The sequence below is a fragment of the Vicugna pacos genome, chromosome 1 (assembly GCF_048564905.1).
Source record: "Vicugna pacos chromosome 1, VicPac4, whole genome shotgun sequence".
In the NCBI taxonomy this organism is placed as follows: Eukaryota; Metazoa; Chordata; class Mammalia; order Artiodactyla; family Camelidae; genus Vicugna; species Vicugna pacos.
The window spans coordinates 82533578-82559254 of record NC_132987.1 but is presented as its reverse complement, the minus strand read 5'-3'; the positions used below and the strand labels follow the sequence as shown (position 1 = coordinate 82559254).

Here is a 25677-nt window from a genome sequence, read left to right as displayed (position 1 = left end):
GTTGTGAAGGCTGGATGAGTTCCTAATCCCCAGTGTGTGAACCCCACTCCTAGACTCACAGGCCATAGCTCTTTGAGCTGTCATGCCCATTCTCCACAGCTGCACTTCCCAGCTGAACTACTTTCCAGCAGCTCCATTCATACCTAAGGGAACCCTTACGTACATCTTCTTTTTTGGTACCAGAAGTTTCTAAAAGTGACAAGAGGCATAATATTGCAGTCCAGCTGTGGCATGTCAAAACAAACAACATCTCATTTACCAGAAAAGCATGTTTGATGGTTACTGATGGGGGTGGGGGTGGGGGAGATAAACTGGGAGTTGGAGATTTACAGATACTAATATATATAAAGTAGATAAATAAGTTCATACTGTATAGCACAGGGAACTATATTCAGTATCTAATAGTAACTTATGGCGAAAAGAATATGAAAACAAATATATGTAGGTTCATGTGTGACTGAAGCATTGTGCTGTACACCAGAAACTGACACAACATTGTAAACTGACTATAGTTCAATTATATATATATATATATATATATATACACACACACACACACACACACACACTCACACACACACACAAAAAAGAAAAGCGTGTTTGTATAACTCTGATTATACTAGTGCCTAAGCTCTTCTCTGGCTAAAACTGAGGTATCTTTCAGAACCTCAGACTTATTAACCTTTAATATGTTTGTCCAAGTACTTACCAAAATATTAATTTTCCTTTGGTTACTCAATAAAAACTAGATGAGTAAGTAAACACTATCTTGATGGCATGACACAAGTGCAACAGTTTCCAAATGTGCTTAAATCACAGCCACGGAGGAGCTTAGGCAATTAGAGAAAGTGTTTCAACAACTGCTCATTACAAAAGAAAGGTTTTAATACTTAATACTCTGAATAAAATCTGTTCTTAAAGAACCAAAACTCCCCAAAACACCAAAAAACTCCTAATGGGATATAAATAAAAGTAGTCCAGGAACTGCCAGTCCTGCTAACTCACGGCATGCTGTCATGTGATCCTAAACATCCTGACAGTGGGTCGGGTCCAACACCACTCACTCTCTCTGCTCTGGAATGTGGTGAAGGAAAGTCTGGAAGCAAAGCCGATCCTGGCAAAATCCCCTGTTCTTTCACGTATTCCAGAGACGGGAGGCTCAGGGGGCACTCAACTCCCCAACCCTGCGCATGACTAAATCTGACTTTTATAAACTTCAGAACAACAATTTCCTTCTGCTTCAAACAGTACGTGCAGCACCAAGAGCACAGAACCTACCCAAACGGCAAAAACAAGAGAGCATGTGTTTCCCATCAGGATTAATTTCCTCTCTAATAATTTGTTATTTCTTTATGATAGTCTTGAAGCCCATTCTTTTCCTGTAAACTGTGTATGAAGTTTTGGGTGAGGAGAATTTAAAAAAAAAAAAGATTTCCTCAGACAAGCTTGTCTAGATCTCCATATAACTTTCTAATTTTTCATGTCCTTTGCTCTAATTCTTGTCATTTTTGTCCCTACTGAGGAACTGACTTCCCCAGGAGCAGCACCCGTATACAGTCTGTTACACTTAGCCAGTGATGATCAAAAAGAGTTTTATTGACTTTTCTGACAACTATTGAAAGAATAAGTCAGGAAACATGAGACAGAATGGTAACCACCCTAGTACCTATGACCCTGCTGATGTTTCTTACTTACTAGCACCATGATGTATGTGGGAAATCATTATTAGGCTCAGTAGTTCTGCGTTTCTATTCCTCCGCGCAGTGAGTTTAGGGTTGCGTGCACTCAGAGATATTTCGCAAAATGAGAAGACTTTCCTAGACAACATTGTTAAGAGATTATCTTGTATGCGGAGTTCATTAGTCAGGGCCACTTGGCTAAACCAATCTGACACTTGTAATGACCCACGGAAGGCCTGCATAATCATTAAGCCTCATAGGAAGTAACAGGGAAGACAGAACACAAATGCTGCCCACAAAGAGAGCAGGGTGAGCAAAACACAGGTGTGCGGGGTATGTGAAGATCAATTAAGAAACACCAACCCTTATTCACACTGAGCAAAGTCATACTGTGTTCTACTTACCTAAGCAGGGAAGTTTAAAACAGGGAGGAAAGACCACTCTGACTGAAGTATGCTCTTTACACCCACCAAAATAATGTCAAGAATTTTCACTGCCATTCACCTGGCAGTGAGGGATCTTGAAGGTAGCCAAGCAGATGGCCCAACATAAAGCTGAACTTGGAACAGTACTTATAAACGTCCATAAATAAAGTGAAAGTCACCACAGCAGTGATAAAACCACAGTAAAGAAAACTTTTATAGTATTTTTTCATAAAACTGTATATCAAAGATGTTAAGATCATCAGCCATTCTCTTTGCGAGGGATTACAAAGCTCTTACTGTTCACGTGGTTATAACCAGAGGTGAGTTTATACAGTGTGGCTCCTCCCAATGGGAGAGACCCATTAGAAGAGGTATTTCCTTGAGAGGAACAATTTCACAATACTAGTAACTAATGCCCCTGGGTGCACATTAGTGAAATAGTCCAGCTATAGAAACTGAACAAATTCCCCAAGGTATTCTAGAAGACCTTGAAACACACACAAGAAAGAAATGGGTCAGCCCATCTAGATCAAGTCTTTTCTTCAATTCATTTAATCTCCTCTAAAAACAACAAAAAGGAAGAGAGAGAGAGAAAGGAAAGAAGGAAAGAAAGAAAGGAAAGGAAAAGAAAAGGAAAGGAAAGGAAAGGAAAGGAAAGGAAAGGAAAGGAAAGGAAAGGAAAGGAAACGAAAAGAAAAGAAAAGAAAAGAAAAGAAAAGAAAAGAGAAAAGAAAAGAAAAGAAAAGAAAAGAGAAAGTAGGTAGGTAGGTTGGTTGGTTGATGCAGAGCCTGGATATCAATTGTACATACCTAGAGGATTACACTGGTTATACATCAACAAATGATGATAAGCAAGATTGAGGGGAAATGAGCGTGGGAATGTGGCCTTAAAGTCATTACATTCCTAATGTATCAACTCTATATTGTTCTTGGGATCTTTGCAAGTGTGACCACGCCCAAGTAGAACAACAAACACAGGACACTGGAGTGAACACACACAAGAGTTCTCAGTCTGTGAAGAGCATTCCCAGTTAAGGAATGTTGCACCTAGAAATTCTTTTTGCCCCTTACATATTCAATTGCTTTAGAGAGACTTTGCTAAGATTCCAGATTTGCTAATGATATAATCAATGATAATCATTATACAGTATTTACAGTTTGTGATATAAGTTTTCATAAATATTATCTCATTTATCACTTGTGAGGTTGATCTTGTCATGATTCCCAATTAATAGATGAGGACATGGAGGCTCACAGAAGTAAATGATCTTCCCCAATATCATATAGCCTATGAAGAAGTCAAGACTTGAATCCATATCTTCTGAGTAGGAATTCTTTGATTTTTTTTCTATAGCATGTTCTCTGACCAGTGATGAGAAGATCAAAGTTTAAGTTTGAGAAGCAGCCATACAACATTTCCAAATATAGCAGAAAGCAAGAGATACAGAAAGCCATAACTATACAACTTGTACTCATCCCTCAAAACAAAACAAGTTTTCAGGCTTCCTGCTGCTACTTTATTTCCACCATACTTTCCTTTCACAGAAGTCAGGTACTGCCAAGTCATCTCATTACCTAAAAGGAAAAGCTCTCCTTGGCAGTCTTTGCCTGAGGACAATTTCTAATATGTCAAGAGACTTTTGACTTCAAATTCTGGGCTAGCGGATTAGCATGAATATAAATTTCTGTTTCTTACTACTAACATTTCATCTAATAATGTTGGAACTGAGCTTTGCCACAAAATGCCAGCTGTCACAGAGCCCTGCTCATAAATTACATCCCATAGTGAAAAAAAAAAAACTGCACTCAAATTGACAAAAAAGCTCTTGTAGTTATCATAGATGGCAAGAATTTACAAAATAATCCTAAGACCAAGCCTTGACAGTTTGTTCTATCATCACGCTGTTGGTATGTCTTTCTGCTAAAAATAAGCCTTTTCTGTCACTTCTATTGCCATGTAGGCTACTGTGAGTCTTTTACTCAGTGCCCATGACTCCCTACTTACATATAAATCTGAAAGGGTAGAATTGCTGATGCCAGTAACACTGCCGTAGTAAGTGCAGCCCTTTGTTAGAACTTTTCAATGTAAGAAAAACTATCCAACTCCCCTTTGCAATATGATTAAATAATTAGTTGATGGTCTAATGGTATGGATGGTCTAATGGATGGAAGGATGGTTCGCTGGTTATGGACAGAATAACTGATGGAGAAATTTTAATTTTCACAAAGACTGAACATGAATAACCTGTCCATAAAGGATGTCTTTATGGGAAATCATGTAGTAATCCAAAAGGCTGTTGTTTCCAGCCCATTCTGAAAGTGTTCACGTGAATATATTACCTTCAAACTACATCTGGAGACCTGACATTGATTTTGATATGAAAAGACTATAAATCACCGTAAAACATGCCAAGCCACTCAGCATAGCCCATGAAATACACACATATTTCCATGTAAATTGACCAAAGAACTGTGATCAAGAATGTAATATTGATTTGAAAAAACATTCCAGGGAAGAAATTTTTGACTGCATATGGCTCCTACTCAAAACAGCTTGAAACAATCCTGGCTCCATCTTGTACAACTACAAAATGAATCACAGAACTTTAGAATAAAAGGGACCTTATCATCTCGTTCAACCTCCTCATTTTAGGTGGAGGGGAAGGAGGCAGGATGACATTTGTATTTGTTTTTTATGTGCATGCCAACTTTTTTTCACTTTTTATTACGGACATTTTTAAACACACTTAAAGGTGGGTAGACAAGTACAACCAACCCCTTTGTATGAGTACCAGTCAAACCAATGGAGATGCCACCTATCTTTTAACCTCCTTACTGTTTTCCATGAGGAAATCAAACCCAGAGAAGTAACTTGACTAAGGTCACTTAGTTATTTTGTGGCTGATCCATGACTAGAAGTTAAGTCCTAATCAGCCCCATTCCCCAGCTAGTGCTTTCCCCACTCTTTCCTCACAGTTTGTAATACGTGGACTGGCCAGATACTTTCATTTCTAATAGGGGTCTCTGTTTATCACCACACACATACAAGGAAAGTGCCAGTATAAGTGAACGGTGCAGAACACTAAGGACATCCTAATCTGGACAGTGAGAACAGCCTGGCCAACTAAGTCGTTCAAAATGCCTCTCCACATTCAGCAATAGGAAATTCTATTGATTTATAATGGAACATTTTCTCAACAGCTGTGGTAAGTGCCTTCTCCCAGATCTGCCTGAGAATGTTCCACACAAACCAAAATAAATTGTCTTAGCTTTGTGTATGTATGTGTGTGTATTTTTCTTACTCTTTTTTTTAATTGAAGAATAGTTGATTTACAACGTGATATTAGTTCCTGGTGTACAGCAAAGTTATTCAGTTATATATATACACATACTCTTTTTTAGATTCTTTTCCATTATAGGTTACTATAAGATATTGAATATAGTTCCCTGTGCTATACAGTAGGTCCTTGTTGTTTATTTTATATATAGTAGCGTGTATATGTTAATCCCAAACTCCCAATTTATCCCTCCCTCTCCTCTTTCTCCCTTGGTAACCATAGTTTGTCTTCTGTCTGCAAGTCTATTTCTGGTTTGTAAGTAAGTTCATTTGTATCATTTTTTTAGATTCCACATATAAGTGATATCATATGGTATTTGTCTTCCTCTGTCTGACTTAGTTTTTTGCTACATCTACTATTTGCTTATTTTTAACATGAGACAAGAAACTATGGAATCAACTCAATGTAAAGCTATATCATTACAATTAAGTTTATGGATCTAGTGTTGTCTATTCCATTCTTTAACTCAAACCAAACTACCCATGCAGCATTCAGCCAGCAGTCAATAAAAACAAGTCATAGGCAATCCTACTCTGTAAACCTGGAATCCCCTCGTTTTGTTCCTTAATCTTGTTCTGGCTCCACTCTACCCCGGTTTGGCCAGTTTCCAATCCTCTCTTACCATTTGTACCCAATGATTAACTTTGTCTTAACCAACTTGGTCTCTTTGTTGTTCTTTAAGGTATCAACTCACTGTTTGGCTTCTCCTGGCCCCAAGTGCCTCAACTCACCCTTTCTCTTGCCATTCCTTTGGGATCCAAACCCTAGAGAGAGAGATGTAGGAATATGTCATATGAAGCCAAGGCTGCTGTGTATGGCAGGTCTGTGTGTGGCAATGCCATGTTTGTGGGCTGGAAAGTCCTTATTTCCTCTCAGGGAAACATGGCTATCATTACTGTTTAATGATGCTTTTTCACACAGACCAACCAAGAGGTCATCTTCTCCACAAATGTGAAGAAAAAAAAATCATTATTTTCTGTCTTTTACAACTGATGAAGGTATTAGAGACACTTGATGCTCCTTTTATACTTATCTGGTAACCTAGGAACAGCCTCAAAAATAGATTTCAACATGCTTATTAAGAGAATTAATCTTATTAATTTCCTTGCCAAGGAGTTTAAAATTTAAGTGTATGCAATCATATGTCATAATGGTTAAGATAAAATTCACCAGAGTAATGTTTGCAGCCAAAGAAGACTTGTTTATCTCTACCCCATGCTCTACAACCCAACGTAACCCAACCTTTTAAGCATTAAGACACACTATTCCATTCATTTTCAGTTGTTTCTTCTTTCTTCTCTGACATGTACCATTAAAGAGTAAAGAAGTCAATAAAGAAATACATAGTCAAGGCTCTAAAAAAATACACTAACACTGTAGATAAGGCATAGATCTGGATTTGCGTTTGTATGTTTGTGTCTGGACGTGTGCGGGTACATGTGGGTACAGGGATAACCACATACATTCTTTGGAAGCAGAAATTCATTTGCATTTATTCATTCTCTGAAACTCCCAATCTCCCTGGTGTCAACAGCATGACTTTGTATGTTGGTGAGTTCATAATTAGGAGCAAAAATCTATCGCCAAAGAGCAGAGCAAAGCTAACTAGTCGACATAGGAACAACAACAACAACAACAAACAACAACAACAGAACACATGATCTTTGTCTTGGTAACATTATGCTAACCAGTTAATTAGGCTGGAACATAAATAGTTCATTAATCTTAGAAGAAAATCCGTATATCCTTCAAGACTAAATTGTTAACCTATCATTTATTCTCTTCTCACCTTTAAATTTACCACTCAGCATTCTAATATCAACAAAACAAAATCTCAAGAGAAGAGGTCACCAACGGACAAGCAGAAGCCTTTTCTAAAGCTGGACATACAATCCTTCGTGCCATAAAGTAATGCCCAGTCTAAGCCAACCTATTTCTGTTTAAAGACTCCATGGTGCTACTGGTGCCTAGAACTTCAAATTTAAGAGTCAGTTGATTTTTTTCCTTTTCCTCTACTTCATACCCAACCATTCTTTAAATAGTGTCAACTCTTCCCATATAAAATGTCTCCAATTCATTCACTTTTCTAAACTCTTCCACATCCCTACCCTCATCACATCATGCCTAGACTATGGCAACAGCCATTTAACTGTCCTCCTGACCTGTATGCCTTGTCTATTCTAATACTATACACCAGTGCCAGGAAAGGAAAAAGAAATTGCCCCAAGCACTGCCATCAGCACGTTTCTTACTTCTGGAGGCTTCCCACTGTCTATCAGAATAAGTTTACAGTGCTCTGTCTGGTGCTCCAAACCTTATAGCCACTGCTTCTACTGCCCATGTAATGTATCCTCCAGAGCTCCCCAGCCCGAGTGCTCTGCCCAGGCAGGCCAGTCTCCTTACCTGCCCTACACAGCTCCTCCTGTACTACTCACCTATAATGTCTACTCCAACCTAAATTCAGTCTAGGGCCTTGTTCAGGACTAACCTTTCTGGTTCAGCCTATTGACCCCATAGGGAAATCTTCCTCTGACTCTGCTGACCACTAGAGGTAGCCTGCTCCACCCAACCTAACACTTAATTTTATTCTCTGTGTTTGTGTCCCATCTTTCCCACTAGATGGCAACTCTTCAAGAGCAAGGACTGTGCTTCATACATCTTTGCCTTTCCCACCACAAGGTGCTGAGTGTGTAGCAGGTATTTAATAAGTAACTGTTTTTAAAAATATTCTTGAAGCAATAAGTTGGGAAAATTTCTAAAGAAAGGTGAGTCTTAAGATGTAATCTAAAGTCATGAAGCTGAACTGAGGAGAAGAAAGAAACACACGGTTTCTCTAATCTCTTTGGTGAAACGGTTTTGGAAATTATGTGATTAAAAACTTTTTAATGAAAATGCTCTTTGTGTAATTTAAGGTTAAAAGGGGGAGGGGAGTATAGCTCTAATAGCTTAAAAGACATCATGTGGGAAAAAAGACTAGCAAGAAAGACATCAAAATCATGATGGCTACATCTGGAGGGAGACTGGATAATCTGTTTTCTTTACATTTTTCTGTATTTTCAAAATTCTCTTCAAAGGACTACTTATTATTTTATAATACGTTTAAACTATCTTAAAAAAGAAAAGATGCATTTTCTCAGCTGTCTTTTGGTTCAAAATTACTGTTGCATCATTAATTGGGCGATGTCCCTAAAAAGGGGGAAACTCAGAAAGGCTGCCATTTCTTCTTTTTTCTAGTCCATCACATTAAACTTTGTTATGTAAATGGCTGTTTGTGAGGCCCCACAATTTTGAATTCCTGTGGGACTGGATTAATCCTGAGAAAACTAGGTGACTTTTCATGTAGCAAATTCGCCTTCATTTACTTTTTGCTTTGATTAGACAAACACAGAAGTTATTTTGCATCCTCCAAACCCAGATTAAATAAGAGTGCAAGGAAACCTGCCTACCTGTCAGGAAGACATAAACTTTTACCAAGGGTCAATGAAGGTTGCCAATTCTCATATTTTTCAGTAATTCCAGAATCACAGAAGACACTCAAACAAGCAGCAGGCTTTCAAAAACAGGCATACGAAACAGAACCACAGTATCTTTATAAAAACTGGATTCCTTTGGGAATGTAAATTTGATAATAATATTCACATATAGATCAGCTGATTTTTTTTTTTTAGTGTTCATCTTAAGTAGAATGTCTAGTTTAGGGGTGAGGAGGAAAGATGTCATATTATTTATCTGCCATGTCTCTACTCACCACTTTAATAACAGCTAGTACTTTCAGCCTCTGTTTGCAACCACTCAGCCCGATATGCTCTCCCGTCTACTCAACACTGCACAGCAGAGCCTCAGACACAAGGTTTGTGTGAAGGTGATGGCTTTGAAGTGCAGACACTGAGCTCACATAGTAACCACGAGTACACACAGGTCACTAAAGCCAGGAGAGAAGAGGATGCCAGAGCTAGAAGCCATGAGCAACTCAAAACATGTGGAGGGACCAGAAATCACATTAAGAGGAAGGGCCAGGTAGAGACATCCCATGTTCCCATCAACACAAAAGCACCTCCCTCCCCCTTCAGTGGCTGAAACAGGAATTAGGTTTCCAGGGTTGAGTGGCTTGTGAATGCTGCATGACATAGTCTAGGTTCTGGCAAGCAGACTAATACTAGAAAATCAAGTCTCATGACCACTTCTGTTGGCTAGAATTACTGTATTTTCCAGTCTCCTAGAAAATAAAAAGGAAACTTGAAGTAGGAACATTCTCAAGACATTCTACTTCCTGTTTCTGCTTCTGAGGAACAGTTTTATAACTTGGGAATGGCGATATTATCTGCCCCTTAAATCAGTATAAAAGTTGAGAGGTTAAAAACATTGTTTCGATTTACATAATTTGGCAATAAAAGATGGCTTCAACAGTGAACAATTTAGGTAACTGTTTAACCTAATCTTCTGTTCTAAATCAAACTGTACTGGGGACAAAACTTTCTAAGACAATTAAATGGAAACCCTGGAGCGACTGCATTGCAAGTTAATGTGTTTCTCTCCGTTGGTTGCCACGTAACTCTCATCTTTGCCCAGTGAGTTCTGAAACAGACAGCAAGGATCTGGCCTTCACCTGGTGCACTGCTGAGCCCTCCCACGCGGGGGTCACTGTGAGGTCCTGATGTAAACGTGTACATGGAGAACACTGCAGTGTGTCACAGGCCAAGGACAAGAAGAAATGATTAAATGCTATCAATCAGTGGGGCCTGAGCCCCACTGAGCACTGAAGAAATACTGGCAAAGCCAGTGGTTTTATAACATGCTCACTAACAGTACTATATACCTGCTCTCTCCATCTCAGTTTAATAAAACTGAAAAGAATCACCTGACATTATAGATCTTTCCAAACTATCAATTTTATATTTCTAAGTCAAAATTAATTTAAGACTGTCCTCAAAATAGAATAATGTCTAAACCTGTTCATTAATGGAAAGTCCGTTTAAGCTTGCAGCTTTGTCATTCCAAGTTGAGTTCTGATTTTGAAACACCATTGGCAAATGTGACAGTAAAATAAGAAAAAGTGAAGCAATGGAAAAACCTCCCCTGGCTCACAGTGTTGAACAGAAGGTATTTCCAACCCTCAACATGTGTTTTTGAGCTTTCTTTTACGAGGAAGAGAGATCATTCCACTACTGCCATGGAGAGCACTTCATAAGGAAAATAAATTTCTCTAGAAATGTTATATTTACACTTACATTTTTAAAAGAAACAGGCAACATTTTAAAGGTGCAATTCCAACCTGACAGCCTCCTCATCTAGACACTTTGAGGAGTATCACCTGCCCTGGAAACAGGCCATTAAATCCATTTTCCCAGGAGAAACTACAACACGAATTATTGATGAATTATTGATTTATTCATCTAAAATGAAACTGTCCCTAAATGGTAGAGTAAGAGCTAGATGCTCATTTTATCTGTCACATTCCAAATCCAGAGAACATTAAAAAATAAAAGGTAAATAAACTTTTAATTGAGGTCATCAACCTTCTCTCATTTATAGAAACATGGCACTAAGATATCAGAAAGCACAGATTCTTTGTGAAAAAAATATTTTGCAAAAGCTTTCATATAAAAACTTCAAAAGCAGAAAAGTGGTATCCATGATGAAATAAAAAAAAAAGGCAGGGAGAGGGTCATTTTAACCAATTATTGCTAAAAAAGCAGTTAGAAATTAAACCAGTATCTGTTTTTAGACCATTATAACTTTGTCTTTTCTCAAACTCTGAAAAGTTTCTAAATGGTTTATTTTTCTGTCCCTTACAAGAAAGAGTAATTTAAAATCTGAATCAAAAATGTGTTTCCTTCATTCATTACAGAAAAGAAAATATTTAACATTTTTTTTTGTTATCACACAAACCTCTGATGGTTTCATAGGAGCCACAGTATCACCCTCATTGAATATTTGACAATTACATAACACTGAGCAAGACTAATACCCATCCCCTGGGGGCACGGAGCCGAATAGATGCTTCCAAACACCCGCATCACACAAGAGGAAGGATGTCCTGGAGGAAGCTGGCATGACGTGGTCTCTTCTCAGGGACTTTCCTTTGGTGCACAGGGACACCAGCCACTCTGCTAGAATTAAGTTATTTAAATGGGAAGACAAGCAACCTTGCCCTCATGGTAAACCTTGGGAAACTGAGAGGAAATACCAAAATTGGTTGCCGCTATGTGCAGGACGAGCAAGATCAATTTTGAAAGCATATCATCACCAACTCTCATGAAAGATAATCACGAGAACTTAAAACAGACAGGCTGAACCAACTGCTCATCACCCCTCACGGCAGTGAGGGAAGAACTAAGTCACACCTTCACCCACGCCTCGCTCCCTCGTGCCTTTATTTTATTCTGCCCTACACAATAAAGAAATAGAAACAAGGAATAAAATTACTTTTAAAAACTTTAAGATTAAGCAGTGCCTTCTATAGGCATCATTCTCCCAAATCCATCAACAGAAAGGACAGTCAGATTTGTTCCTACAAACCCACCAGCTCCCAAATCTTTGAACCTTTTCCTTCTATCCAGCACCACTCCCACACTAGTGTACTTCTTTGCCTTGTCTTGCCTTCCTCCCTGAGCCCGTGGTTAAGAAAGGCAGACATCTCAAAGTAGCTTATACATTCTGCTAGGATTTTGTAAAATGCTTACTACTTTATAATCTGTTAATTACTCAATGATAAGATTGATATAAATGTATGAATCTGATCCCTTAAAACATTTAAGACTATTTTTAAGTCTCTATAAATCATTTTTTAAATGGTCTGTAAACCCCTCACTGATTTCAAAATAAACAGCTGCTTGCTGGTCGTAAAACAGATAGCTACGTATGACCCATTATCTCAAGCTAACTGAATTAACAGCTACTGTAGACCAACTCTGCATCAAGCACTCTTTGGTTTCGTGACTAATAAATGAGCAAGATGTGGCCCCAACATCAAAGAATTCAGTTTAGTGGGAAGTTAATGGGATAAATAAAAAATTACCACACAGCTTTGATGAATAATGGAACAGAAGAAGATACACGGTACAGAGAAAGGCATATAAGACAGGGCAGCTAGGGGGAGGTTGGAGAGCTCCTTCAAAGGCCCACCTGCTAAAAATATGCACACTCTTCCCCAAACCTGCCATGTGTACAATATTGACAATACTGACAAATTAGTTATTCATTTGGAATAATAAATTATTTCCAGAAATCCCACATACAATGTTGGCATTACTTGGAAAAACATGATTCCTTAACATTTATTATTATATTAGAATAGATTCACTTGTACTGAAAAAAAAAGTAGAACAAAAGATATGTGTGTGTTTTGGTAAGAAGACACCTTAAATGTTAGTTCATGGGACACAGCCCATCAGGGATTATCTCAAAAGGGACATACATTCAGAAGGACCTAGAAAGTGGACCCACATAGTGAACATGTGACCTCAGAGTGACTACAGCTTGTCCTGATCAGACTTATTAAAAACAGGGTTATTACTTTAAAACCTATATAAACCTTTAAACCTATATAAACTCCTAGAAGAAAACATAGGCAAAACATTCTCTGACATAAATCTTAGCAATGTTCTCCTACGGCAGTTTACCCAGGCAATAGAAATAAAGCAAAAATAAACAAGTGGGACTTAATTCAACTTATAAACTTTTGCACAGCAAAGGAAACCATAAGTAAAACAACAAAACAACCACCTATGGAATAGGAGAAAATATTTGCAAATGATGCAACTGACAAAGGTTTAATTTCCAAGATATAAAAACAGCTCATACAACTTAATAAGAGAAAACAAACAACCCAATCCAAAAATGGGCAGAAGACCTAAACAAGCAATTCTCCAGCAAAGACACAGAAATGGCCAATAGGCACATGAAAAAAGGCTCAATATCACTAATTATCAGAGAAATGCAAATCAAAACTACAATGAGGTATCACCTCACACCAGTTAGAATGGCCATCATTCAAAAGTCCACAAATGATAAATGCTGGAGAGGCTGTGGAGAAAAGGGAACCCTCCTACATTGCTGGTGAGAATGTAGTTTGGCACAGCCATTATGCAAAACAGCATGGAGATTCTTCAAAAAACTCAAAATAGACTCACCATATGACCCAGCAATCCCACTCCTGAGCATATATCCAGAGGGAACTCTAATTAGAAAAGATACATGCACCCCAGTGTTCATGGCAGCACTATTTACAATAGCCAAGACATGGAAAAAACCTAAACATCCATTGACAAATGACTAGATAAAGAAGCTATGGTATATTTATACAATGGAATGCTACTCAGCCATAAAAAACAATAAAATAATGCCATTTGCAGCAACATGGGTGGACCTGGAGATTGTCATTCTAAATGAAGTAAGCCAGAAAGAGAAAAAAAATACCATATGATATCATGCATATGTGGAATCTAAAAAAAAAACAAAAGAAAGAAAAAAAGAAAAAAGAGGACACTAATGAACTCATCTACAAAACAGAAACAGTCTCACAGACATAGTAAACAATCTTATGGTTACCAGGGGAAAGGGGGTGGGAAGGGATAAATTTGGGAGTTTGAGATTTGTAAATTTTAACCACTATATATTAACAATAGATAAAAAAACAAATTTCTTCTGTATAGCAGGGAACTATATTCAATATCTTATAATAACCTTTAATGAAAAAGAAAGTATACACTAGAAATTGTAACTGACTATACATCAACAAAAAATTAATAAAATTTTTTAAAAACAGGATTATTATTCACTGTTTCTTCTAAATCTAGGTCACTAAGCAATCAACAGGTATTTATTAGACACATTTCTCCCACTTCATGTTTTTATAATACAGTCTTTGGAATCAAATCAGAACCACCCTCCTCTTTCCTAAGACTGATTTAGGACTTTCTCAAGCCCTCCTGCTAGCAAGACATCATGCAAATGTAGGAAAGAAAAAACAAAATTGAGGTTTCTGTGCCAATGTTTAGGTGAGTGGTTGCTCGCCTTCCCATGCAAAATTTCTTTAGACTGCTGTTACACCATGGATGTGCCTTCTTGTTCTCTTTTAGACAGGTCACCAATCCCTTCTCTTGACAGCTGATATCAGCTACCCACTCCTAATCTTCCTTTAATCAGCTCTATCAGTTTTCCTTCCATCCCTGCCTTCAGCAGATGGCAGGGGGGAATGAAAGTTTCTAAGACTTTGAAAGAATAAAGTTCATGAGAGGCCAACTAATAACTCAGCATCATTAACTGTCCACAAAATTTGCAGCAACAAATGGGCTCTGGATTTGTCTCCTCACTACAGAGATTAATCAAAGAATCATTATCATTCCACATCAGGCTCACACTGTGTGTATCTTTTAGTGGTAATTACACAGAACTACTCCTATGATCTACAGTGTTTTTTTTCTAATTGATAAAAAAAAATGTAGGGAGGTTCTTGAAAGAGAAGTTTATTAATAATGAAAATGGATGGCACAATTATATGCATGAGGGAAAACCCTTTTATATACATAAAGACAAAACTTTTTATTTCTAATTAGCTAGTCTTAAGAAAATTTCAAGAAAACAGTGCAGTAACCTGAACTTATCTGACCCATGCTTTATGTACAATGTCATTACAAACAAGATGAAAAAGAAAAATCCTTCAATACCCATACTCCATACTGAACATATAGTATGTATATGATCACTTCAGAATCATTACATAGTCTGAATACATAATTATATCTTTATTCTCTGATATCATGGTTACATTTTTCCTACTTATGCCCTTAATCACTAAACAAGCAATTAAATATAAGTGAAGAAAAAGACAGGATAAGGAATCATTTAAAATAGGCTGTAGCTATAAATTGTGTGGCTGAGGGGAGTGTTTTAACCTGTGTCTTATTACTGAGGGGAGTGATTTTAACAAGTGTGTCTTGTTAACCCATAGGCATAGTGTAAGGTTCTATAAAATTCATGACTCAAGCAAATTTCTAGGCAGATTCTTTACATCACCAATTACTTTCTAGTACCCTCCCACATTCCACCTTGAGCCAGGATTGTCTGTGGAACACAATGCAATTGATTTGAGGACTATGACCTTCACACCATTTTTCTGCATTCATTGCACCCTCGGGAGTAGAATGAGCTAGGATTCATGACTCACTACAGCTGGATGGTCAATAAGAAAGACTGGCCCCCACCCATCTCTACTGGGAATTGTTAGAAATGTTTTCGGGGAAAAAAAAAATGACCCATATTTTTCTTGGCTAAAATATCTCAATTTAATAAAGATAAGTTATTCTCCTAAATCAGTTGTTTCTTTATGGACTAGATATGTTAACTTGTTTTCCCATTTGAAAGTGAAAATTCAATTCACAGGCTGATCGACGTCAAAGTATCCATTATTGAAAACATGGAAATGACACAGAGATACTAGGTGCCAAAAAGTCATGAGATGGAAGAAGGCAAACTTACGAAACATGCATGCAAATGAGTAACTACATCAGGTATCATATCTGAGCCAAAATGGTTTTAGAGCTTATAAAGAATATTTCTCCAATTTTCATCTTTTTGTCAGAAGTAATATTAAGTCAGGGTTTTTTGACTCCGTTACACTTTTACCATGTGTTAAAAAACAGGAAGGGTTGGGGAGGGGAGCAGCCAACCCATGAACAGATACTACAGAAGAAAAAAACAAAGTGGTGGGAATAAAATCAGGTAAAACCTGCACTTGTTTTATTACATAAAGGAAACGGGACTTTGGAGCACATAAATATGAACAAATAGCCTTAAAACACTGCTATGGTGCAAATGGAGTCCTACTTATCAAATAAACTCCCTTTTATCCAGAACCCATGAAAATAAGAATCATGTAGGGACATTCAGTTATAAAGGCTGTATCTACAAGACTCCAAAGCACCTTACAAATCACCCCAAAAAAGTTTGAGTTCTTTATCATGCACTTTTACTGTTAACTGCATTTAATTATTTTTAAATAAGGTGATAGTTGTATTAAATACTATACTGCTAGATTAATAAGAACATCCTAATAATCAGAACATTTCATTCCTCAATCACACAGCCCAAATGAGAGCTTAGCTTAATACTTTTAAATGACTATATGCCATTAAATTACCTTGGGAAAAGCTCCTTTAAAAAGAAGCTCTTTCGGGGTAGTTTGTCCTGTCAGACGGATAGCTCTTTTAGCTCTTTAGATGTGTCCATCAGTGGATCCTCATCGTGGAAACTTCATTCTCTGATGTTTCTCACTGTGGTTCACTTATAACAAAGGAAGGGCCGAAGTCTTTATTCCTGAACTGAGGCCCTCAGTTCTCTCCTTGAGAGTTTAGGAATCCCCTCCTTTTAAACGATGTGAAACAGACATTCATGGAGACCCACGATTAGCTCTTGCATGAAAAGTTCATACAAATGGAAATCAGAGACAGAGACGAATCCGAATTCTCAAACTCCCACTTCACTGCTTAGAAAACAATCCTCCTTCAGCTGAGTTTGTGCTTCTCTTAAGTGTTCCACGTGGTGACCTGTGCTTCACCCACTTCACATCCATCTGAACTCCCCCAGCAAGCAGACGTTCAAAAGGTTGCCTTCTAGGGTTAATTTACGATAAAAAAAAAACAAAAACATTTTTTTTCACCTAACACGAGTAGGTTTCGGGAAAAAAATTTAGAATCTTCAACAGAAATCTTAGAAAGTTTTAGAAATATTAAATTAAACATTAAGTAGTGATAAGTGTCATTAACATTTAAAATGCTTTAAAGATAATTATCAATTCCCTTTCAAATTCACCCAGTAGAAAATGTCCCAGCAGTGGCTTGTATCTATGTTGAATTTATAGAGAATCTATTATTAGGGGAGGGAATGAAAGAAATTACTGAGATAAGGGAATTACCTACCTACAAAAACACACACTCACAAGACCTGTTACCCATACATACTTTGCAAAATACCTGGATATCTTCAAGGCTTTCCGTAGCTTTACTGTGGCATGTACTCACCCCAGAGATTTAGTTTCTGGTGTCTTCATACTGAGTGAAATTGGCAGTCATCAAGTTGAGGGGAAAAAAAAGTGAACCAGGTATTTTATCTTATGGCCAACCTACCCCTGGTCAGTTACATCTGGTCACAAAGAAATCAAAATGTTTAAGACCGTTTTTGACTAACATGAAGATATCTAACATGAAACACCTGTATCAACAATAACCTATTTGCGTACACAAGACGGATGGTGATAATGACTGGACCCTCTCCCTGCCCGCTCCAAAGCTACCATTCAAAAAGTATTAGGAAAGAGGAAAACTTCTATTTTTCAGTTAAAATTTACATAAGATGTGGACTTTTCCTACCTATAAAACTTTTTTTAAAATTTTAATTGCAATAAAAGTCCTGCTATGTTTCATGTAAGCAGGAATGAACTGAGACACAGTTATTACACAAAGAAGCAATGCAAACAAACTAACCTACACTATACGGGGAAGTCAAGTGCTGCTTTTGAAATTAATACACGAGAAACTACAGAAGATCCCAGATTTGCCCAGGACACCTTTAGGTTTCAGAAACAGAGTCAGGGAACCCACTGGTTCAGACTCAGTCCATGCATCAATCAGCAAAGTATATTCTCAGCGCTGTGGTCTTGACCCGATACCCACTCCTTCCCTGTCCTTGTGGTTCAATTCATCTTTACTCTAACAAGAAGCCTCTAACCTTTATGATATGTATGGTCCTTGATGGCGGGGGGACCAGGATATTAACATAATTAACATAATAATGTGGTCTTGATTAATAGGCTCAGGAAATTTAAAATTCTGGTAGGAGCACAAAGTACAGGTCTAAATCTATACTGCAGCAAAAAGGTTGCTTTTTCTTTAGCAGTTTGATTCCCCCCCAAACCTTAGTATTTAGTTAGATGAATGTTTGGCCATAAACTATATTAAAACTACTTCAAAGTCTTCTCATTCCACCTGACAACAGCAAACTTGCTACTACAGACTCAGTTACTAAGCCTACCTTCCTCCGTAATAGTCTCACCTGACCTTCCTGCGGGGAAGCCCGAGGCATCATTAGTTACTAAGAGACACCCTCAGAGGCTCAGAAGCAGACAGCAAATGCAACCCAACTCCCAGGCCTGGCTTTTTCCTTACAGAATCCTTTCTAGAATTCATACAGTTTTGAATTCCTTTCAATACAACTTCTGGTCTTTGTAGGCTTAAAACTTGTCACATCTCTTACTGCATTCTGAAATTTTAAACTAGAAAAATAAATTGTGCCCCCAGTTTAACTTTTTTTAATAGAAAACTCTTCTTCCAACAGAGTTCGGAATCCAGGCTAATTACATGACAGGTAAAGAGTGATTCCATCTTCTCTAGGCTTCTAGTCCGTTGCAAAATAGGACTTTTGGTTAAAGCTCTTCCCTGCCATTAAAAAAAGAAGAAGAAAGAAAGAAAGAAAGAAATAGCAATTAATTGAAAAAAGCCAGAATGTACTGAAATGTATTTTTGGTGTAATATATAGCCATGCTGTGTTCCTAAAAATCACCAATATTTTCTATTTTCTTTCTTTTCAGGAAAGCTATCCTGTGCTTTGCTAAGTTAAAAAAAAAAAGAATCCACTCTACCAAGACCATGTAATGCTTTTACTGAATCCTAAAGTTCATTAATATTTTCTTAGGCTATTGGTAGATTAAAAACTCTGAGACTAAGTGCAAACTGAAAATTTATGGATTCTGTACCTAACAATCTTTTCAATGCCATCTTCCCTTTATGAACAACTCCCTTAAAGTTTTAGTGTCTATGTGAACATTCTTTTGTTTCACTGGATCTTCTTGCTTAAATCTTCTTTTTTATATGGATTTTTGGGGGAATATTTTAATGCTAGATAGTTTACCCGAGGAAACTGAAGCATGGGGTCAATCTGTTCCTAATTAGGCTTTTCTGGATCCTCTCTTTGTACTTCTTAATCTAGATGAGATGCATTTTTAAGTCAGGAAATGCAGATGGCTCTGAAGGGCTCATACAGGGTCGTAGGAAAGATAAAACCATCAGTCACGTTCTTTCTATTGGATACCGCTGAAGTTGAGCCACAGGCCACCTGTGGACTAGAGATAGAGGGATGAGTGGGTATCCTGGTCTAAAAGGCAGGATCCCAGTAATACTGCTCTGAAAGCATTCAGCAAGGTTGGCAGCACCTTCCCTGGACCAAATCAGATGCTTAGAGATTTTTTTCAAAGGAGTCTCCACCACGTACACAGATTTAGAAAAGCACCTTCCTTAGTTTCCCTAGGTGTCAATTCGTCCCTTCCTATCAGAGGAACCATGGGTGAGGGGCTGCCTATCAGACAAAAGGGATTTGGAGCAAAGGAGCAGAGGCTCCAATCAGAACCACATGGGTTATCCTGACCCTTTATCCATTTCTTCTGTAAGTAGGCTTGAATTGCTCTGGTTTTTCTCTTCTAAAAGCCAGGTGCTGATATCTGTGCTGGGTGAGACCCGTCCGTAAGGAAGGACCTTTGTGAAGGCAGCTGAGAGACAAAATATCAAAGCCAAATTATAACCCCACCCACTACACTCAATTAACGTCCATGAATGGTCTCTTTACAAGATAGTTTATTTTTATAATGTATATCTGGTTATGGATTCTGAGGAACAAAGGAAAAAAAACTACAGACACTTGCCCAAAATGCATGCTGAAAAAGCAACGGAAAAAAAATGAAAAGTAAGATGAACTTGACTGAGGAAGAGATACACTGTAATGAGATGTGTGTCGGTCAAAGTATACTTAAAAGTATCCACAAAGATGGAAAAGGAAGGATATGTTAAAATATGTGACGATTTATGGCTACTCAGATGGGTGACACCTACAGAAATCAGAGAGAATATGACGGGGGCAGGTATAGCTCAGTGGTAGAGGGCGTGCTTAGCATGCACGAGGTCCTGGGTTCAATCCCCAGTACTTCCACTAAATAATAATAATAATAAAATAATTAAGTAAACCTAATTACCTCCCCTCCCCCCTCAAAAAAAGAGAAAATAGGACAGAGCCCAGGAAGCCCTGGGCCGGAGCACAGAGTGTCTTAGTTTTCGATCTTCTCTGGCATTTGCTGTCATCATGATCTTAGTAGGTCCTTCCATCGCTTTGAGGGTTCCTTTCCTCATTCATAAAACATAAAAAAGAAACATTCACCTTCCAAAGGTGTGGGGAGGAATAAATGAGGTAACCTGTGAGGAAGTGTATGAACTGTAAAGAACCCAGCAAACACTGGTCATGACGGAAAAGCCATGTCACGTGGACAGGAGTTACGTGTTCACGCCTGAGGCACTACTCTAAGGGAAGCCCCCTCAGAATCTGGGTGAGGGCGCTGTTTCAAACACTTACATTTGATGTTCTCTCACAAAAGCTGCAAACTCAGGATCCCTGGCATACAGTTCCAAAATTCTCATTCTTTCTTCAATTTCCTTTAAAAAAAGAAAGAAGAGGAAAAGAGGCTTTGCAGAAGAAAAACTTCAATGGCCTTTTTAAAAAGAGTTCTAATTTTTGTAAGTAATGGTGGCCTTTGAGGCTATCCAGGGGAGAGCAATAGAAAAACAGTGGCCATTTCAGAAAAATAGAGGGTGTGGCCACTACCTGAACTGCTCTGAGTAACAGTAACGCAGGTAAGGGTTTCTAAGGAGGAAAGGGAGGAGGAGGGACTTGCTAATAAGGATAAAAGGAACCAGCAGGTGGGGAATAAGGTAGAGCTCAGAATTATATACTTGCTACATACCACATTGCCTGGGAGACGCCATAAGGTAAAAAACTAATCACAAAGTAATTTTCAGCCTTTCTTGAAGCCCATGTATGTGCATGAACACACACACATGCGCGCGCGCACACACACACACACACACACACACGACATACACAGCAGCAGAGCAGTAACAGAAAAGCCAAGTTTCCTACCTCCCTGGAAAGCTCACTGCTCTCATACATTTGTCTGATTTCTTCCCTGCTCAGACCACCAATCATCTCTCTGCCTGCAGAGCTATAGAAGGGACGCAGAGGGTAGGGTCCCTCATACTGCTCGAGTCCAGCCTCGTGACTTTCAAACACGGGGTTGTGCTTCACGCCACTTTCCACGGATGAGAGGCTGTCAGGCTGCCTGCTGGAGCCACAAGAAGAAAAGTGTAATTGACAAGCATCTTCTTTGGATGCTCAGCTACTTGGAAGACTACTTACTTGGAGCAAGATTTCTGGATACAAATGGGGTGGGAAAGGGGGCTGGGGGAAGGGTCCGTGAAAAATATCCAGATCAAGCTCAAAATTTATTTATCAGGTGTTATCATTATTATCTCCTCAACTATATGGCAAGTGTCCTGGGGAATTATTCCATGTCTCATTCATCTTTATTTGCCCCCCAGTACCTAATACTCAATAAATACTGATGGAGAAACAGGCCTGGCAATATTTAGTAGGTCATTAAATGAATATAGCTCCATCATTCCCAGAGGAGACAAATAAAAAAATCAATGTGTAACCACACAAAAATTCTAATAGAAATATAAATACAGGGGGAATGTGCTTCAACTAAGTTCAATTCAGGTCTACAAATATTTACTGAGCTTTGATTATGTGCCTAGGACTGTTCTAGATGCAAATGATACAAAGAATTTGTTGGAATCCCTCTCCAGCATAAGATTACAGTCAAATACCAAGTAAGACCCAACAAAAAGTATAATAATAGAATGATGTCCTGGGTGTTCCAAGGAACCTAGGAGAGGTGCCTCCTCAGCCAAGCCGGAGGGTAAGGGAAGGTCATCTAGACCTACAGCAGAAGCACTCTTGGACTCTAGAATCACAGAAGTGAAGTACGACCAGGGATTGTCATCACAACACAACCCCAAAGGTCCTTGCATGGCGAGTCTAGCAAGAACAAGCTTAGTGAAGCTACACTTAACTAAAAAGAGAACCAGATTCTACTTCTTGCCAAGTTCTTACCTAGATTCAAAATCTGGCTCATTACCACTGGAATGAGCCAACGGGAACATACTAACAGATTTGGTCTTCACTTCAACTCTGTCACCCTTCCAACCCCTCCCCCACCATGAAACAGGCATTCTGGCCCCACTCAATGTGTGCAGGGAGATTCCTGCATGCCTTCCTGACGGTGCTCATGCTCATTCAACTAGCTAGAAAGTTTCCCACCCACCCGCTGCAGCAAACATCCACTCTTCTGTCCAGCTAAATATCACAACCATCATTAAAACTTCTAAGACACCCTCCCATAGACAAAAAAAAAATCACCCCTTACCTAGGCATCTTAGCATCTTATCCATGCTGTCGCTTATGTTTGCTTCCAATTTGACACCCTCTGAGGACAGGGACCATGTTTTTACTCAACTATATGTTCTCTCCCCTCCACCCAGATCTTTGTCCAGTATTTGGCACAAAGTAAGCACAAAATGAATGAACAGAAGGACATTCTCCTTAGTTACCTGAAGGGCCCTTCCCTGTCTCTCCTAGCATGTTGAGCTTGAAGAGTCCTGATGATGAAGAAGACGACCACAGAAGAAAGGAGGAGGAGTCCAGCCATGGAGGCGATGGTGATGCCTATCACCAGGGGCTCAGACACAAACTCTTCACAGTGCTCCCCGCGGTACCACCAGTTCTCACCCACCCGGCACCTGGAATGACAGGTAACCAAGTCCCAACCACAAGCACTCTGCTGACAGTAACAATTAATAGCAGAAAGAAGACACTAGTGAATTTATCTACAAAACAGAAACAGACCCACAGACACAGAAAACAAACTTATGGTTACCGGGGAGAAGAGGGTAGGAAGGGATAAATTGGGAGTTTGAGATTTGCAGATACTAACTACTATATATAAAATAGATGTTTAAAAAAAACAAATTTCTTCTGTATAGCACAGGGAATTATATTCACTGTCTTGTAGTAACCTATATTGAAAAAGAATGTTAAAATGAATATATGTATTTGTATGACTGAAACATTATGCTGCACACCAGAAATTGACACATTCTAAACCGACTATACTTCAATAAAATTAATTATTAATTAATTTGAAAAACAGCAGAATCTTCAGTGGGACTAGGGAAAGAGAGAAAAATAAATGCATACCACATGAAGCCTCAGTAAAAATGTGAGTATACAGGTTAAATGATAAGATTTAAAGCTGTGTATAATGCCTGATATCCACAGTGGAGGTCCTCAGTGACTACCTGTAAAGTCTGAATAAAAGACTGACTAGACTTAAAGAAAGTACTTCCTTATTTATAGATAATGAAAAACAGGCCCAGGAAGGAAAATGACTGGTGTTAGGTCACACAATTAGTCAGCCACAGAGCTGCTCTGGAAGCCACGTCTCCAGACTCCTCATGTCCTTTTCACTGCATGGCAGAGATCCCCCAGACCCCACGGCCACAGACCGGTGCAAAAACATCTTCAAGTCCCAGAGCAGCAATCACTGCTTTTCAAAATAATCTTAATTTCTTTGGAAATTGAGAGACTATTTTTCCCAGTAGTTTTCTAGCTAAACTTTATACCTTTACATGTAGAAAAGTCTGAATCATTTCCACCTGTTTCCTCTATTTTGGGCATCAGTGCTAATGCTTGCCCTTTTTGACATTCACAAATTGTCCTCTTATTTATGTTTCCCCTGCTTATTCTCAGCATTCTCTCCCTCTACAGCATGTGACTTTGGGTGTGGTTGGGAGGTTGATTTGCTCTGCTCTGTTTAAGGGGAGTAGGCAGGGAAAGCTACCTAAATCTGGTCATCTGCCTGCTGCATTTTCTTTGGTTCTATCACTAAAAAATGGATCCTAGATACATAAAATAAACTTGCCACAACTTTAAATACTTGCTTTTCTTTATTTTTGAATACTCAGTAGGACTAAGAGCAGCCCAAATCCATTAAGAACATAACCCCAAAAGAATAATAAAATTCCGTTTCAGACACAGTGTAAAGTGTTCTTATGCTTGAACCTAATTTGAGCACCAACTGCTTTATCATCACCACTAGCAAACACAAGACCTCCGACTGCTCTCCATCCTCCCTATAGGACACTAGACAATGTTCTTCTTACAGCTCCCTAAAAGCATAAGATAAAATAACCCATTGAACTGGGTATAGTTCGGGTCTATTAATTGACTCAGTCTTCACACGAGAACTAGATGGCACACATGTATTATCTAGATATAACCTCTATAATAAATATTGTGATTATCCTAATATCATAAGTGCAGACCCCTTTTCTTCAGAGGAAGTATCTGTAACCTTGTGAAGCCAAACCTTTAACTACAACATACCTACAAATGGCCCCATGTCCAGGCATAATGTCACACTTCCCATCATTCAAGCAGAAGTCAGGCTGTAGATCACAGAGACTCTGACAGGGCAGTTCTTCCACACTCAGGTACCCAGGGTAGCATCTGCATTCTGCTTCTCCACTCCAGGGGTTGACCAAACACTCAGAAAATTCATTGCAGGCTTGAAACTTGCAAGGGTTGGCTTGATCACCTACAACAACAAACGAACAGGAGAATGATACAACAAAAGGCAAAATACAAAAACTGGGGTACATGAAGCCCCTCTACGAAGGCTCTCCCATCCAAAGTACCATGGGACAACCCCCTTCATGAATCATTGAAATACATCACTACCCATACCACAAAAAAATTTCTGACTCATCCTTCATTGATGAGCTTTTATCAAATTTCTCTGAAACCTAGAGGCAAATCATAAAACCCAGTGTCCTAGGTGAGCCTCTACCTGTTTTATGTAGGGAACATGTAGAAGCTTTAAAATCCACGTAATTGTAGATCTAAATTAAACAGTTTTCATGTACCATTCATTTCTACCAACCCTTTCCTTCTATAGTCCTCCTCCACTCTACACATGATGCTGCATGCCCTACCCGCCATGGGGAACAGGAAATGGGGAGACAGAACCCAGAGAACTGGTGGAAGCTTCGGGGATGGATATAGCCCAGTAAGAGCAGCCTAAGAACTCTCAAGATTTGTGAAAGCCAATGTTAGAAAAATAAATCAGCCCTGTACCTCCTCAGGCCATTCTCAGCAATATTTTGGACTCAGTAATACCAATTTTCATTGATAGGATGAGAGAAAATGACATAGCACAGGGAACTATATTCAATTTCTTACAATAAGCTGTAATGGAAAAGAATAATATATATATGGACATAACTGAATCGCGTTTGC

General features: G+C 38.6%; 1 protein-coding gene across 1 annotated transcript in view; it reads right to left on the bottom strand.

Moving 5' to 3' along the window:
* Positions 1 to 16149: 16149 nt before the first annotated feature.
* Positions 16150 to 25677, bottom strand: part of IMPG2 (interphotoreceptor matrix proteoglycan 2) — a 65037-nt gene continuing 55509 nt past the window's right edge. The window contains exons 15-20 of the mRNA XM_072966273.1: positions 24766 to 24976; positions 22933 to 23120; positions 21400 to 21611; positions 20836 to 20915; positions 19348 to 19558; positions 16150 to 18875 (exon numbers count right to left, since the gene is read on the bottom strand). Coding sequence (XP_072822374.1) covers positions 19444 to 19558; positions 20836 to 20915; positions 21400 to 21611; positions 22933 to 23120; positions 24766 to 24976 — 806 coding nt within the window. The 3' untranslated portion in view covers positions 16150 to 18875; positions 19348 to 19443. The remainder of the gene's footprint in view (positions 18876 to 19347; positions 19559 to 20835; positions 20916 to 21399; positions 21612 to 22932; positions 23121 to 24765; positions 24977 to 25677) is intronic.